Genomic DNA, 15,843 nt, shown 5'->3' on the forward strand with positions numbered 1-15,843 from the left:
GTTCATTGGTTATCACAAATTGCCTCCATGCCTTGGCAAAAGTCCAGACAGTACATGGACAATTTGGACTTCAGCATTGGCCGTTGCTGGCCACATGAGTCCTGAGACTATGGCTCTATTCCCTTTTTCAGCTTCATTTCCCAGGAAAAAGTAAAGGGAGCTATCCTTTCTTCTCCATATGTTCTTCTGCACCCCCCCAAACACTTTTATAGTGTCATCAGTTGATTGGAAAGGAGTTTATAATCAATAAAGGGTGTTAACAATTGGTTGCACACTTCCTTTTTTATTTCTATGCCTTGTTTATTTTCAAAAACAGGTTTTAATTTTATTATGTTTTTCTGAATAGTATTGCTGGAAAAGAGTAAATATATTTGCTTTTTCAGTGTACTGTATGTACACTGCTTTTCCTTCTTTCAGAAACTTGTCATTTTTAGCTTTATCTTACAAAAATAACGATTATTGTTATTCATAGTTGGAAAAATAAAGCATCCATTTACATTTCTCTTCTCCTGTTCAGAAGTTTGAATATATAATACATACATTTACAGTTTATAACTCACTTTTACATATGTTGCTTCAGTGTAAAATTTAACTTTAATGCAGCTTAAAGATGATATTGCTCATATGGCATTCTTGCTGCTTTTGATATTATCCCATAATCTATAATAGTAAAAGCTAGCTGGGAAACAGGAAGTTTGTGGCTTGGTGTGTGAAATAGAATTGACTTTCACGGTTTGTCTCGATCTTTATGGCAAGAATGATCATGAAAGTTCAGGTGAATGATTGTATCTTATGTTGCAGATATTTCCTTGGTTTTATAAAATTTTTACTTTCTGGTAAAAGCAGTTTTATAAAGAAAGTGAAAGAAGCTTATTTGAGGCAGTTTGTATAGATTGTGGAGTGAGAAGTGATGTCCAAAGATTATACAGCCAGGGGCACCTCGGTGGTGCAGTCAGTTGAACTTCCAATTCTTGGTTTCTCTTCTGGTCAGTTCTGGTCATGATCTCAGGGTCGTGGGATTGTCGCTTGTTTCCAGTTCTGCGCTTTACTCAGAGTCGGCTTGAGACTTTCTCCCTCTCCCTCTGCCACTCCCCTGCGTGCCATGCCCCTCCGGCCTCTGTCTCTCTCAAATAAATAAATAAATCTTAAAAAAAAAAGATTATATAGCCAAACTCATCTGTCCACTTTGGCAGATGGAATTCTGTCCTTTTTTTGAAGGTTTCCAGGAATAAAACATGCAGAGTCTTCTAATTGTCTGTCAGTTGAGTTGGATACTTATAAATTGTTCTTTATTTCCTAAATTTCATCTTTGCAATTTATTTTATTCTTTTAAGAAAGAGAAGGACCAAGTAAATTCTTTGGGCAATTACCCCTGTTAATATACCTGGGGGCCTATTTTGAAATAAAGTGTATATGGTAAAAGAGCTATATCATTTTAAATTTTGGCATTAAAGATTTGAGATTTGTGCAGTTGTATTTTTTATTTTGCAACAGATTTATATTGTGGTAGGTGAAATATTTGAATAAAGAAGTGATAGACTAGATAATTATTTTTTCCCGCATTTATTTATTTATTTTAAATTTTATTTTATTATGTTATGTTAGTCACCATACAGTACATCATTAGTTTTTGACGCGGTGATCCACGATCCATTGTTTTCGTATAACACCCAGTGCTCCATGCAGTACATGCCCTCCTTAATACCCATCACCAGGCTAACCCATCCCCCCACGCCCTCCTCTCTAAAACCCTGTTTGTTTCTCAGAGTCCATAGTCTCTCATGGTTCGTCTCTCCCTCCGATTCCTCCCCCTTCATGTTTCCCTTCCTTCTCCTAATGTCCTCCCTGCTATTCCTTATGTTCTTCAAATAAGTGAAACCATATGATAATTGACTTTCTCTGCTTGACTTATTTCACTCAGCATAATCTCCCCCAGTCCCATCCATGTTGATGTAAAAGTTAGGTACTCATCCTTTCTGATGGCTGAGCACTCCTGGCTATTTACCCCAAAGAAACAGATGTAATGAAAAGAAGGGCCATATGCATCCCAGTGTTCATAGCAGCCATGTTCGCAATAGCCAAACTGTGGACGGAGCTGAGATGCCCTTCAACAGACGAATGGATAATGAAGATGTGGTCCATATATGCAATGGAATATTTTCCCACATTAATAACATGACCTATACTTTAGCACTTGGTGTTATATTTCCTGAGGTGAATCTGATTTGTTGATTCATGGTACATCAGCTCTAGGAATGTGTGCTGCAGAAACACCTTAGTTATTTTAATACATGTTTTATTACTCTCCTCTAGAAAAATGTCTTGTTCAGATTTTTCTATTATTTCTTGTTCTTGGGGTGCAAGTTCCTCCATTTAGTGAGCCTGCCTACTGACTGAACTTCATTGTGGTTCATTTTCTCTTGGAGTCTGTCTTTACTGTGATGTATCTTTAGTAAGGGTTTATAGTCTGTCCTGTGTCATGTGTCATGGAAGTATCTCTTCAAAGAGGTTTCACATCTGCCCCTACCAGGTTCTAAAGTTTACCAGTTCAGAGCTACTTTATCTTTTTAAATTTTTTTGGCTTGGGTATGGGGTAGAGATTCTAACTCATGAAAGTAGTGTGAATTTAGGCCCTTGCTCTATGCATAATGTACACCTAATAGGGTTCTGATTTCCCTTGGCAACTTTTCCCCATTACCCAAATTGAGGTCATGTCTCCTTAGGCTTCCTAGCTAGTGAGTTTTCATATTTCTGATTTTAACAGATAGGATGATCTTTCCTTATTTTTGGCTTTATGAAGATCTTTCCACATATGACCTGTGGCTTGAAATAACCTCTCTCTATGGGTATTAGAAAGTCCCCTTATAACGATTAAGGCCTGTACCTGGTTCTAGGAGTTGTATTAGCTTCAGCTCCTGCTCTCTTTCGTCTGTTTCCCACAACTGTGGATTTTCCTCGCTTGTTTCAAGCTCAGTTCTTTATTTACTGTTTTACTGGTTATATTTTGTCAAGCCTTTCAGTGTGTTTGAATCTGGCTGGGATTAAGAGGCACAAGAATGCTGTTGTATAATCTTAAATTATTTTGGACTTTTGTAGTATTTTTTGTTTGTTCATCACCTTTCTGTCAACATGTCAGATATTTTGTGCCTACCATGTACTGAGTACTTTGAGAAATGAAGATCTTTGGCTAGATCCTGCCTTCAAGAAACAGTCTGATAAAAAATGGGCAGAGGACATGAATAGACATTTTTCTGAAGAAGACATACAGATGGCCAATAGACACATGAAAAGATGCTCAACATCACTAATCATCAGAGAAATGCAAATCAAAACCACAATGAGATATCACCTGACACCTGTCAGAATGGCTAAAATCAAAAAGACAAGAAATAACAAGTGTTGGTGAGGATGTGGGGAAAAAGAAACCCCGTGCACTGGTGGTGGAAATCTAATTGGTGCAGCCACTGTCGAAAACAGTATGGAGGTTCCTCAAAAAATTAAAAATAGAAATACCATATGATCTAATAATTCCCCTACTGGGTATTTACCCAAAGAAAACAGAAACACTAACACAAAAAGATACCCTCCTCTATGTTCTTTGCAGCATTATTTACAGTAGCCAAGATATGGAAGCAACCTAAGTGTATAGATGAATAGATAAAGATGTAAACACACACATACACACACACACACACACACACACACACACACACAGAGGAATATTATATGGTCATAAAAAAGGATGAGATCTTGCTACGTGTGGCGACAACATGGATGGACCTAGAGGCCATTATGCTAATTGAAATTAGAGAAAGACAAATACCTTATGATTTCATTATATGTGGAATCTAAAAAACAAAATGAATAAAAAAGAATCAAACCTATAAATACAGAGAACACTGATAGTTGCCAGAGGAAAAGGGGGTGGGGAATAGGCAAAATGGGTGAGGAGTGAGAGATACAGGCCTCTAGTTATAGAATGAATAAGTCGTGGGAATAAAAGGCACAGCACAGGGAGTACAGTCAATGATACTGTAATGGTGTTGTATGGTGACAGATGGTAGCTACGCTTGTGGTGAGCACAGCATAACATGTAGAGATGTTAAATCACTATGTTGTACACCTGAACCTAATGTAAAATTGAGTGTCAACTATATTTAGAAATTTTTTTAAAAAATAAAAATAAAACGAGATAAAAAATACTGTGTGGTCCCCATAATATATGTCTACCCACATACTTGGACCCATAGCTATAGGTTTGTGTTGTTTATATAAAAAGGGGTCATTATTACATTTTTATTACATTCTGTATTGAAATTTTAAAATTATATTATTTAGATTTGTCCACAAAACAGAAATACGTGACCTGTTCAGTTTGAAAGTTCTACTTAATAGGTAGCTATTTATCTATGTTTGTCTGTTTATCTAAAAGATGATCTATAATCTTTTTGAGATACTTGACTTCCTAAGTTGGAAATAAAAAGATCTTCTAAAACTGTTGTCTTACATAGGTAAAGAATGTCACATTTCAACATTTGAACCTGAAATCAGCATGCAATTTTCAGGCCACATGGATGAATGCCAACTTTTGCATTTCCTGTGTGTATCCTGTGACCATTCTCTCTGGGGTGAGTGATTTCTAAGAGTATCTGGCAGCAAACCAGATGCCAGTCAGCCATGGCCTGCCCTAACAAATACTGCTAAGAGTTATAAATTAAACACTGTCTGGTGATCTGTGATGTGTAAGGCAGTTAATTTAGTTGGTCTGGATTAACTATCAGCTCCACAAAACTATATTCCCATAATGTGAAATCTGTACTTAGCATGTTTGGAGGTGAGTAATAATTAACAATAGGGAATCATTTGTTAAAATGTGAAATTATAAAATGCCTTAAAGTTCTTTTGGATTTAAAGCAGTGTTTTAGTGTTTTGCTAGATATTTTAAATAATTTTCATTTTAGAAGTTCAAGGACTTTAGTATTTTTTGAAAGATAGTTATAATTTTGTATAAAATAGGGTTTTTTGGATCATGTACTTTCCATTGCCTTATAGTATCAGTTTTGCTTCCCATATAGCTTAAAATTGTGTACATTATCAATATATAGGTTTCTTAAAAATTCATTCGATAAGTTATACCAGAGATTTACACTTACAGTGAATTTTGGTTTTTCAGTTTCATTCTGGGAAATTACATTGGGGGGAAAGCCTAATTATTACCTTATCCATGCATTTTTCTGTATATTTGAATTATTTTTACTTTACTAAGCCATTCATTTTTTTAGAACATCCTTCAAAGAGTTCATGCGTCTTACTGAGGACACCTGACCTTTTAAAGCTTCATAATTCACACCTAGATGTCACCAGTCTTTCCCATGTTAACAGTTCTGACCATGTTTTATTATATATGCCTTCGGCGCCAAGCCAGGACAGCTACAAGAGGAGAAATGATGAACAGCCGTAGAACTATAGAATCAAACAGCCAGACTTCCCCTCTCAATGCAGAGGTGGTCCAGTATGCCAAAGAAGTAGTGGATTTCAGTTCCCATTATGGAAGTGAAAACAGTATGTCCTATACCATGTGGAATTTGGCAGGTGTACCAAATGTATTTCCAAGTTCTGGTGACTTCACTCAGACAGCTGTATTTCGAACTTATGGAATATGGTGGGATCAGTGTCCTAGCGCTTCTTTGCCATTCAAGAGGACACCGCCTAATTTTCAAAGCCAAGACTACGTGGAACTTAGTTTTGAACAACAGGTGTATCCGACCGCCGTTCATGTTCTGGAAACCTATCATCCTGGAGCAGTCATTAGAATTCTGGCTTGTTCGGCAAATCCCTATTCACCAATTCCACCAGCTGAAGTAAGGTAAGGCTCATTTTTTAATGACCAAATTATATGGCTGAAAGGTTATGTTTGTTTTTTTTTTTTTTAAAGATTTTATTTTATTATTTATTTGAGAGAGAGAGAATGAGAGATAGAGAGCACGAGAGGGAAGAGGGTCAGAGGGAGAAGCAGACTCCCCGCAGAGCAGGGAGCCTGATGTGGGACTCGATCCCGGGACTCCAGGATCATGACCTGAGCTGAAGGCAGTTGCTTAACCAACTGAGCCACCCAGGCGCCCAAGGTTATGTTTGTTTTAATATTGGAGGTCTTTTCTTATTCTAAGTAATTTGAACAAATTGGATTTTTAAAATTTTCTTTAGTTTTCTGATAGGGAGAGAAAAATCACATATTTAAAGCTGTAATACATTCATTATACATGTAACACCTTATACCGTAATATTCATAGATCGTGAGATTTGTGCATCACAAATTACTATAAACAAAAAGCGTGATTTCAGTTAATTGGGATGTGGGCCAATCTGAGAAGTTAGTAGGAGATATGACCTGTAACATATTTTCAAACAAGCGTCACGTTACTGCTTTTACACACAGTGAGTAACTCAAAGTAGATCTATAGTGATACTTTAGGAGGGGTACTTAGGGGATTAGCTTTAATGTTAGGGGAATGTCTTTGTAACAAGCATATTCTTTTAAAAACAAATGTTGCTTTGAGAAATTCGTGCATTCTTTCTAAAAGCCTATTTACTTACATCAATTTGCATAGTAGTGCCACTGTCTCTCTCTCTCTTTTTGTAGTTCAGCCTCCTCTTTTTGTAGTTCAGCCTCCTCTTTTTTAAAAAATATAATTATTGACCTGGTAATGTATTCACATAGTTCAATAATCTAAAAAGTACATAATGCAGTCTTGCATATACTCTGTTCTCCATGTGCCTAAGACCCACCCATCTTCAAAGAAATCACTTTTATCCACTTATTTCTTTTCAGTTTCTTTATGCAGATATAAACAAATACAAATGTATTTTTATTTTCTTTATACACAAAAAATAAGTGTACTACTATTCACGTCGCCCTATACCTTGTTTCGTTTAGTAGTATATACTGTATCTTTTCATATAAGTACAAAAAGAGGTTCCTCATTCTTTTCTGTGGTTGCAAGTAATGCACAGTGTATATGTATTCCAACTTACTGACCAGTCACCTTTTGATGGGTACTTAGTTTTTCCATGCTTTTGCTATTATGAACATTAATGCAATGAATAACCTTGTCATAAATCATTTTACATATGTGCAAGTATGTCTGTGGGTTAAGATCCCAAAAGAATTGCCAGGCCAAGGGGTTTATGCATTTGCAATTTTGATAGATAGTGCCAAATTTCTCTTCAAAGAGGCTCTGCTTATTTATATTCCTGCTAGCATTGTATATGCATACATGTTTTGTCCAAGCCTCATGTGAGCTACAGAGTGTGTTAATAAATTTTAATATTTTTGTCATTTTGGTAGGTGAAAATGTTATCTCATGTAAACCTTAAGTTAAAATACTTTTATTGTCTCTGAGGTTGTATAGGCTTTCATGTTTGAGAGCCATTTATGTTTCCTTCTCCTTGAACTATCTAATCATATTATTTTCTCATTTTTCTATTACTTGTTGATATCAGTGATCTTTCTATCACTTTGCTAATTCATTCATTAAATATATGTGTGTCTTCCATGTGCTAAGCATTGATTTGGATACTGGGGATATAGCAGTGAACAATGAACCAAGTAGACAAAAAGCCCTGCCCTTTTGAGCTTATTCTAACCCCAGAGCAGTTTTTGGGCACCTATTAAACTGTCAGTCCCCAGCTGCCACTGGAGAAGGAGTGGGGACAAGGATCACTTAGCCACCTGACACACTGCTTCCTTGAGGGCCCTTGTCCCCTCAAAACTCCTCCCCAGTGTCAGGAAACAAATGCAGAGTACAGCTCAGCTCAAGCTGGATACTGCCGCGATGATCTTTGTTCTTTTCAGAATGACCTTGATAATTCATCATGAATAATATTATTAATGAATCTATTTTTTATAAAAGAAAACTAGCATCCTTTAATATACAGATTTGTTTAATTTTTTTCTGAGAGAAAAAGTACCTTGGGCAGGATCCTTTATGTGAGAATTGTTTTTTTTGGATTCTGTCATTCTTTGTCTCTTTCCTACAAGGTTATGTACTTTTTCCCTGAAAAGCTAGATAAATTTGGGAGTGAGATCTATGAAACATGTAATATCTTTAATCTAAACCATAATGTGTGCATAACTGATTTCGAATATGAATCATGCTCTTGGGTTCCTAGCTGAGAGTTGTAGTATATGGTTGTGATTAAAGTGGCACCTTTATTTACAAATGTATCTCTAATTTGCTTAACTGACTTTTAGCTTTATTCCACAGAAAATACCATTAAATTTTAAGAGAAAAAGGATCTAACCAATACATATTATTGTAGGATAAAAAAAGGACCTTTTAAATTTTACTGATTATGAAATCAGTAGATGTTTCATTGTTTAAAAAAACTTGTTTTAAGGTATCAAGAAAGAAAATACACAGGGAAGAAAAAAAAATACCTCACAACTCTCCCCAGATTCAGTAACTGTTAACATTTTGGTGAATTTCTTTAAACAGTTGGAAACATTGAACACCCTCTCTGCCAGTTCACTGCTGGGAACAAAACAAAGAACCAGATGAACATGGCTCTTGTTCTTTGAGTGTTTTACAGGCCAGCCTGGAAGAAGAACGTGAGATCACAGGGAACGTGTGGTGGTGGAGGGCAAACCTAGTCTTTGGGGCTCAGAGAGGTCTTCCCTGAGGAAGTGACTTTACTGAGACCCAAAAGTTGAGTGAAGCTTTAGTTTGGATGGGAAAGGTGGAGAGAGAACAGCATGCTGCAAAGGTGAAGTCATGAGGTGAGGTCTTGGTGTTTAAAGAAGTGAAAAAGTGTGGAGAACAAGCAAGCGAAGGACCACAGGCGTGGAAGTGCCATTCTCAAGATCTAGACTAGTGGTTTCCAGACTTTGGGAATCACAGGCTCTTGGACCCAACGTCCCAGAAGCAGACCTTGAGAAGACTGTTGTTACGCAGATGATGTGCCATGGAAGGGCTCCTGGAGGAGGCACTAAGAGAGTGGAGAGAACACTGTGGGGAAGGGAAGAAGTCAGGCAAGGATGCACTTTCCTAAGAAGTCGCAGTCAGCCTGGAGGAAAAGTTGTCAGGGAACCGGGCTCTTACAATCCTGCACCCGTCTGTCTTGGACTGTGGGTGAGGAGAGTGGGAAGGGGAATGGAAATCTTCCAGGCACGTGCTACCGTCTGGATAAAGAGGCTCTAGGAGCCCAAGTGGTTCTCTGAAGAAGGCTGCAGGGGGAAGCCCTTAGCAGCAAAGCTGGGAGGTGTGGAGAGTGGGCCCACAGAACTGCCCAGGAGGTCTAAGTGGAGTACAGGTAGGGAACGTTGGCTGTCATAAACTAGGAAACATAATAATAATGATAATAAACATTAGAGAACTGATACAGGTTGTCACATTATTTACTTTGCTAAATAAGTACACCTAAAAAGACAAACCCGTGAAATACTAACATCATTTATCACTTTATACAAGAAACCTCAGTTTATACTGGGAAATTGGCATGATCAGAATCTTGAAGAATGGCTGGCGATTTTACATGTATATGTGTGCATATTTTTATGTATAACAATACATTCCTTATTTTTCACATTTAGTCATGGAAATCTCCATCACATGCTCTTGTTTGGGAACCCCTGGACTGTACTGCCTATTATTTTAATTGAGCACGTGGTTTTATGCCCACCTTAAGAGTTAGCAAGCAAGAGAGTGAGTTGGAGTGGCTCAGGAATTTGTTTGCAGGAAATGGACTTGTAGTCCCAGAACATTCAAAATTTAAAAAGCAATCTTTCCCCTTTTTTTCTGGTTGCGTTTTTTTTGTTGTTGAGCAAGTGAAGTAGACAAGTTACAGGTAGTTCTATAAGATCTCAAGGTCTTCTTACTTCTTGTCTAGTGCCCGATTCAGAGAAAAGAAAACAGGTGGTATCCAGTGTCCCAGTCCTGAGGATAAGATCTTAATGGATGCTTGTGTAAGAGTCAGAAGATAGGCTAGCACAGGGTTACACATTGGAAAAAAGAGACAGGAAAAGAGGAGAAAGAAAATGACAAATTGAGGTCATGTTAAAGAAACCGATTGCAATAAAGTTATTTGGGGATAAAATTTAGTGGGTTTTTCTGAGCATTAAAAACACTTAATTAGGGACGCCTGGGTGGCTTAGTCATTAAGCATCTGCCTTCGGCTCAGGTCATGGTCCCAGGGTCCTGGGATCGAGCCCCACATTGGGCTCCCTGCTCTGCGGGAAGCCTGCTTCTCCCTCTCCCACTCCCCCTGCTTGTGTTCCCTCTCTCGCTGTCTCTCTCTCTCTCTCTCTCTGTCAAATAAATAAATAAATAATCTTTAAAAAAATAAAATAAAAACACTTACATAATACTGAAGTTAAGAAAGGGAGAAAGACAGTGGCTGTCACAGAGAGAATTTGCTGCCAAAGGAAGTTGCTTAAGCAACAGTTTCACGAATTGGTCATTGTCTGGTCCTGACTTTGTAGGCCAAGAAGCATGATTTTGTTAAAGCACATGCTAGTTAGTTCCAATCAGGGATGGGCTGGGAGGCAAGGAGTGAGTAGGTACACTATCTAAATAGTTTTCTTTTATTCTTGTTGGTGTTCCTCTTCTATCCCTTTACTTTCAGTTGATGGAATGGAACAGTGTTGGCAAGAGAACTTTCTTTGTGCTGGCTGCTAGATATGCTTACTAACCAGGAGAAATTTTGGTTCTAGGAAAGCTTTTTGCATCCATGTGCCAGGGTCCAACCTAAATATGCTGGAAAACTTGTTTCTCTGGTTTCCATTGGTGAACATCTCTCTTTCTCTGTTTCCCAGTTGCTTCTGGGGTGCCCTAGAGAGACTTTCTCAATGGGGAAGCAACAGATCAACATCACAGAGAGGGATTTGTTTCTAAGAACTGGACACATAGTAAGCATTCAGTATAATCAACAGAAAGGGAAATAAGTGGGCTGATGAAGAGAATACTGTTGGTTACCATTTCAGAATTAAGGGCTCTAAGCACAGCCAGAATGGAACTCCAAGCTGATTTTTCATATGTGATACTGTAGATTTAAATACTTACATAGGACGTTGGAGTTGGTCAGACTTGTCCCATACATATATACAGTGTGTGAGCACATATAGTAAACAGATAAATGTACAGACCACAGAGGGCATGACTTAAAGCAGTTTACTCTCCTTAACACTGCCCTGGGTCAAGAGGATTAAAAGAGTTGGAGCTGTCTCACAGAAAGTGTGTGTGTGCGTGTGTGCGCGCGCATGTGTGTGCGCATGCGCCAACATGTGTGCACATGTACATTTGTTTGTATTTGCTTGCTTGTTTTCACTGACTAGGTTTTAAGATTCTGGCTTTAGTTTTCCAGAATAAAATAATATTGGCATGTTCTCTTGTTGGATAAAATAGATACCTTTCTCTAACTGTGAAATAATATATTCTAGTTCTATTAGGAAATTTTAAATAAAAATTCACTTTAATGCAGACCCCTCAGGATCAATTTGTACTGGTCTTATAGTTAATGTTAGTTTAATTCAGATGGCCACAGACCTATAAAATAATTTTTGTTACTTTTTAGGTTATCAAGAAAAAGTAAAATATGAATAACTAATTTAGATACATGTAAGTTTTTTATATTTAGACATTTTAAAATATTTCTAAAAACTGATGATATTGATGTTTTTCTTTAAGTATGCCATCATATTTACAACTTAAGATATATGTGTAAGTAAATATATAATATTCATGCTACATAGAAGAAGCAAAAATGTTGCTAAAATAGCATTAATCCTGATATGTTTAAATATACAAGAAAGGTTAAGGAAGTCAATTTAAAGCAACGTCTAACTTTGTCCATTCTGCAAGGTAAGTAGGGAGGACTTTAGTGGATTAATACCTTATTAAAATAGAATATTTCTGCTCTAGTCAGAGCTTTTCTTTAAACTTATGTTTGTAGATTTATAATGTAATTTGCATTATAATGCAGTTCAAACTGTACATGAAGAACATGTGTTAGTTGTGTATTTATTTTTTGCAAAGGACCTGGCAGAGGTGATTTCTACATCACATTTTCAGTGTTTCTGTTAAGTCTCATAAAAACTCACTGAAGCTAAATCATAAAATAGATAGGGTTAGACCACATGTGTTGTGACCCAGTACAGGCAGTTATTTCACAGGGTCCTGTGCAGTCCCTGTTTCCTAGACACTAGACGTTCCTCTAACATCGTCTGATGTCATTTTACTGTGGCAACATACAGTAAGAGTTTACTATTTATAAATAGTAAAACCATTTGCCTCATGATTCTTGGAAATATACTGTCCAAAATTAGGAATGCATTTTCCCACCAACATGGTTTTAAATGACTCATACTTCAGTACCTTGTACCTGTATGGCTAGCTCTGTTTAACTGTGTAGGTTTACATTAGAGTGTTCAAATCAATTCTTTTGTTAGGAACCTTCAAGATTTTTGCAGTTAAGCTCTAGGGTTACTTAGGTCTAGCCTGGCATTCCAGGTGGGCTTTACTGCCTTGTTACAGGAAAAGCAAGATGCCCAGCCTGCTTTCCTTCACTCTTTGAACCTGCCACAACTTGCTGTACTCCTTAGTAAGAACTTTTCCCTAGTCTCCCAAGGTTGGTTAGAGAGTGGGACTGATCTCTCCATTCTGACTTTCGTGTTGTCTCATAGGCTTTTTATGTTTGATGGGTTTTATTCCTAATTGTCTCATAGGCTCTTTATGTTTGATGGGTTTTATTCCTAATTTTCAGGAGAGAATCAGCAAGAGTAGCAAATATGAGGTGATTATAAAGGGTCTAGTAACTGCAAAAGTTCCTATTATAATGGTTAGTGATACGTTTACTATAATCCTCATGAGCTTCTGCCTTATGCTTCCAAGTTGGTGCTCTATGCCCTTCTTGCTGCTATCTTGGCCTAAAGGCCGCTAGGGTACCTGCATGTTGATGACTTCTATAGTTTTGCCTCACTCTTTTGTCTATCTCAGTTTCCTAAATGCCTTGCTGTAATCAGTTTTTACTTAAATCTTAATAGGTCACTGGGCCAAGGAAATGAACTGACAGTATATTAGAAAAAACCTCATATGATTCATCAGTTTATGAAAACATTTTAAGTGTGATTAATAATCAGTGAATTATAAATTATGTTCTATGGAGATTGGGCTTACCATGAAATTACAGATTATTTTTAAAAATAAATAAAACTTTAGTCATTCTTTTTTTAAAAAAGATTTATGAATTTGTTATTTTAGAGAGAGGGAGAGAGCGTGCGTGCCTGCTGCAGGGGGCGGGGGAGGGGCAGAGGGAGAGAGAATATCTCAAGCAGACTCCATGCTGAGGGTGAAGCTGGACACGGGGCTCAGTCTCATGACCCTGAGATCATGACCTGAGCCGAAATCAAGAGTCGTAGGCTTAATCGACTGCGCCACCCAGGCAGATGCCCCTCAGTAGTCATTCTTATATGCTGTTGGCATAAGCTTCTTTGAAAGCAGTGTGTAGTATGTATTGAGAGACTTAAAAATGCTTAGTTTTTGACATAAAATCTGTATTTAAAAAATTCTAACTAAATAACTAGAAATGGAAAGATGTTTACTGAAGTATTTTTTGTCTGTAATTTTCTCTGATATATTTGGAAAGAGTATTAGAAATGGTTACTTATAACACATATGTGAGAATATTATATATCTAATGATGCTACATTATGGAAAATCTTTAAATAATTTTGGAAAATAGTTTTATAAGGAGACTTATATGAAGAGATGGCAGGTGAGTTGGACCTTGAAGAATAGATGGGCATATAATTGCAGGTTGGACATTTCGTTGTGGGGAGACAATGTGAGCAAAGACACAAAGGTAGAAATGAGTTTATTATCCAGAAGGTAATGATTAATCTGGCTGGAAAGGGGTGGGGGTTCATTTTGGAGGAGTAGGAGAAAATGTTATTTACCTGGTATGTGTTAGATACTTGCTAGATATGGAACATACACAGATGACTAAAAGAGGAGAATAATAGGAATTCAGAGGAAGAGCATATAAAAGCGACAGTTTCATGAAAAATTTGACAAAACTTAATGACCAGATAAAAGAAAATCAGAGATAACGAAAGTTTTGAGTTTGTATGATGCCAGTAACAGAAATGGAAAAGTTGGAAAAGGAGACCCTGGTGTGACAAGATGCTCAGTGTAGTTTCCACAGTTGGTTTAGGACAGGCACACAGCAGAGCTTTATTCATCCTGTATGCCTTATTCTGACTTTGGGTTTCCTTTTTCTGTAGGACCGAATGGTGTTCCTCATGTAGCTCCAGCTGTGCCAGTTTCTAACTGACCAATGTGAAATTTGCCAGAAAGGACTTTCTAGGAAATTATAAGAATAATTTAAGTAGTACAAATATTTCAAGGTCTATGACATTTAGTGTATTTATTTATGTACTGGAAATAATACTTGTGTTTGATTCTGTTCACCTTATTTAATATCTTTGTGCATCACGCTGTAACATGTTGGGCATGGGGCCATAACATTAAGGTAACAGTAAATCTCATTCTAAAGTGTATTATAGGTAAATCTCTTTCTTTGGCAGATGGGAGATTCTTTGGTCAGAGAGACCGACGAAGGTGAATGCTTCCCAGGCTCGCCAATTTAAACCTTGTATTAAGCAGATAAATTTTCCCACAAACCTCATACGGCTGGAAGTAAATAGTTCTCTTCTGGATTATTACACTGAATTAGATGCAGTCGTGTTACATGGTACGAAGGACAAGCCAGTGCTTTCTCTCAAGACTTCACTTATTGACATGAATGATCTAGAAGATGACGACTATGAAGAAACGGATGGTTGTGGAATGGACAGTCTTAACAAAAAGTTTAGTAGTACTGCCCTCAGGGAAGGGCCAAATAATGGATATTTTGATAAACTGCCTTATGAGGTAAGCCAAAGATAATCAGTAGCAGTATTGGACATAACACTCTAATTTTTAAATGTTTGGGTATTAATGTTTATTTTGCTAGGTATCAGAGAAATAGAAGCATTGGTAAAGTGTACATAATCTCATGTATTATGTGTAGTTAACGTTTGAACAACACGGGTTTGAACTGTGTGGGTCCACTTATACATAGACTTATTTTTTTTTACAGTGTAATACTGTAAATGCATTTTCCTTAGGATTTTCTTAACATTTTCTCTCCTCTAGCTTATGTCATTGAAAGAATATATAGTACATAGTACATATAATATACAAAATGTGATACTCGACTGTTTAAGTTAGCTGTAAGGCTTAAGTCAACAGTAGGCTCTTAATAGTTGACTTTTTGGGGAGTCAGAAGTTATACATGGATTTTCAACTGTGGAGGGGGATGACGCCCTTAACCCTTGCTGTTGTTCAAGGGTTGACTGTATTTCGATTCTGAAAAAACAAGACAAAATTATGTTAAGTAATCTTACCACTTTTGTCTTGCATTAGAGTATTAGTAAGACTGACCACTGCTATGTGGGGTTAAGAATAATATAACCAAATCTTTTCAAGAAAAATTTATAAACAAATTTCAGCCAGTTTAGACTATCCCCTTCCAACTTGTTGGGTATTTTAGGTTTCATTGTAATAACACAAGTAGCTTAACTTGCAGAGAACAGTAAGATGGCCTCTTGAAGGCCTAACGGTCACCACAATGCCCGTACAACATTTTGCAGTTAAAATGCTGTCATACATCCTGTGAAGTAGCTCAAGTTGGCACATAAAGATGAAGTTAAGGATTCAAGGTAATTTAGTCAGTAAGCCATGGGACCAGGGTCCCACCCAGCCATCTCGGTCAGGTCTTGTGTTATAGAAAGAAAGCTTCACAGATTGG

At 37.2% G+C, this 15,843-nt stretch overlaps 1 protein-coding gene across 1 annotated transcript in view; it reads left to right on the forward strand.

Moving 5' to 3' along the window:
• FBXL4 (F-box and leucine rich repeat protein 4) overlaps positions 1-15,843 on the forward strand; it is a 79,415-nt gene that overhangs the window by 11,602 nt on the left and 51,970 nt on the right. Inside the window, exons 2-4 of the mRNA XM_027602465.1 lie at positions 4,512-4,628; positions 5,283-5,866; positions 14,579-14,924. Coding sequence (XP_027458266.1) covers positions 5,355-5,866; positions 14,579-14,924 — 858 coding nt within the window. The 5' untranslated portion in view covers positions 4,512-4,628; positions 5,283-5,354. The remainder of the gene's footprint in view (positions 1-4,511; positions 4,629-5,282; positions 5,867-14,578; positions 14,925-15,843) is intronic.

Source organism: Zalophus californianus, chromosome 7, assembly GCF_009762305.2.
Source record: "Zalophus californianus isolate mZalCal1 chromosome 7, mZalCal1.pri.v2, whole genome shotgun sequence".
Taxonomy (NCBI): domain Eukaryota; kingdom Metazoa; phylum Chordata; class Mammalia; order Carnivora; family Otariidae; genus Zalophus; species Zalophus californianus.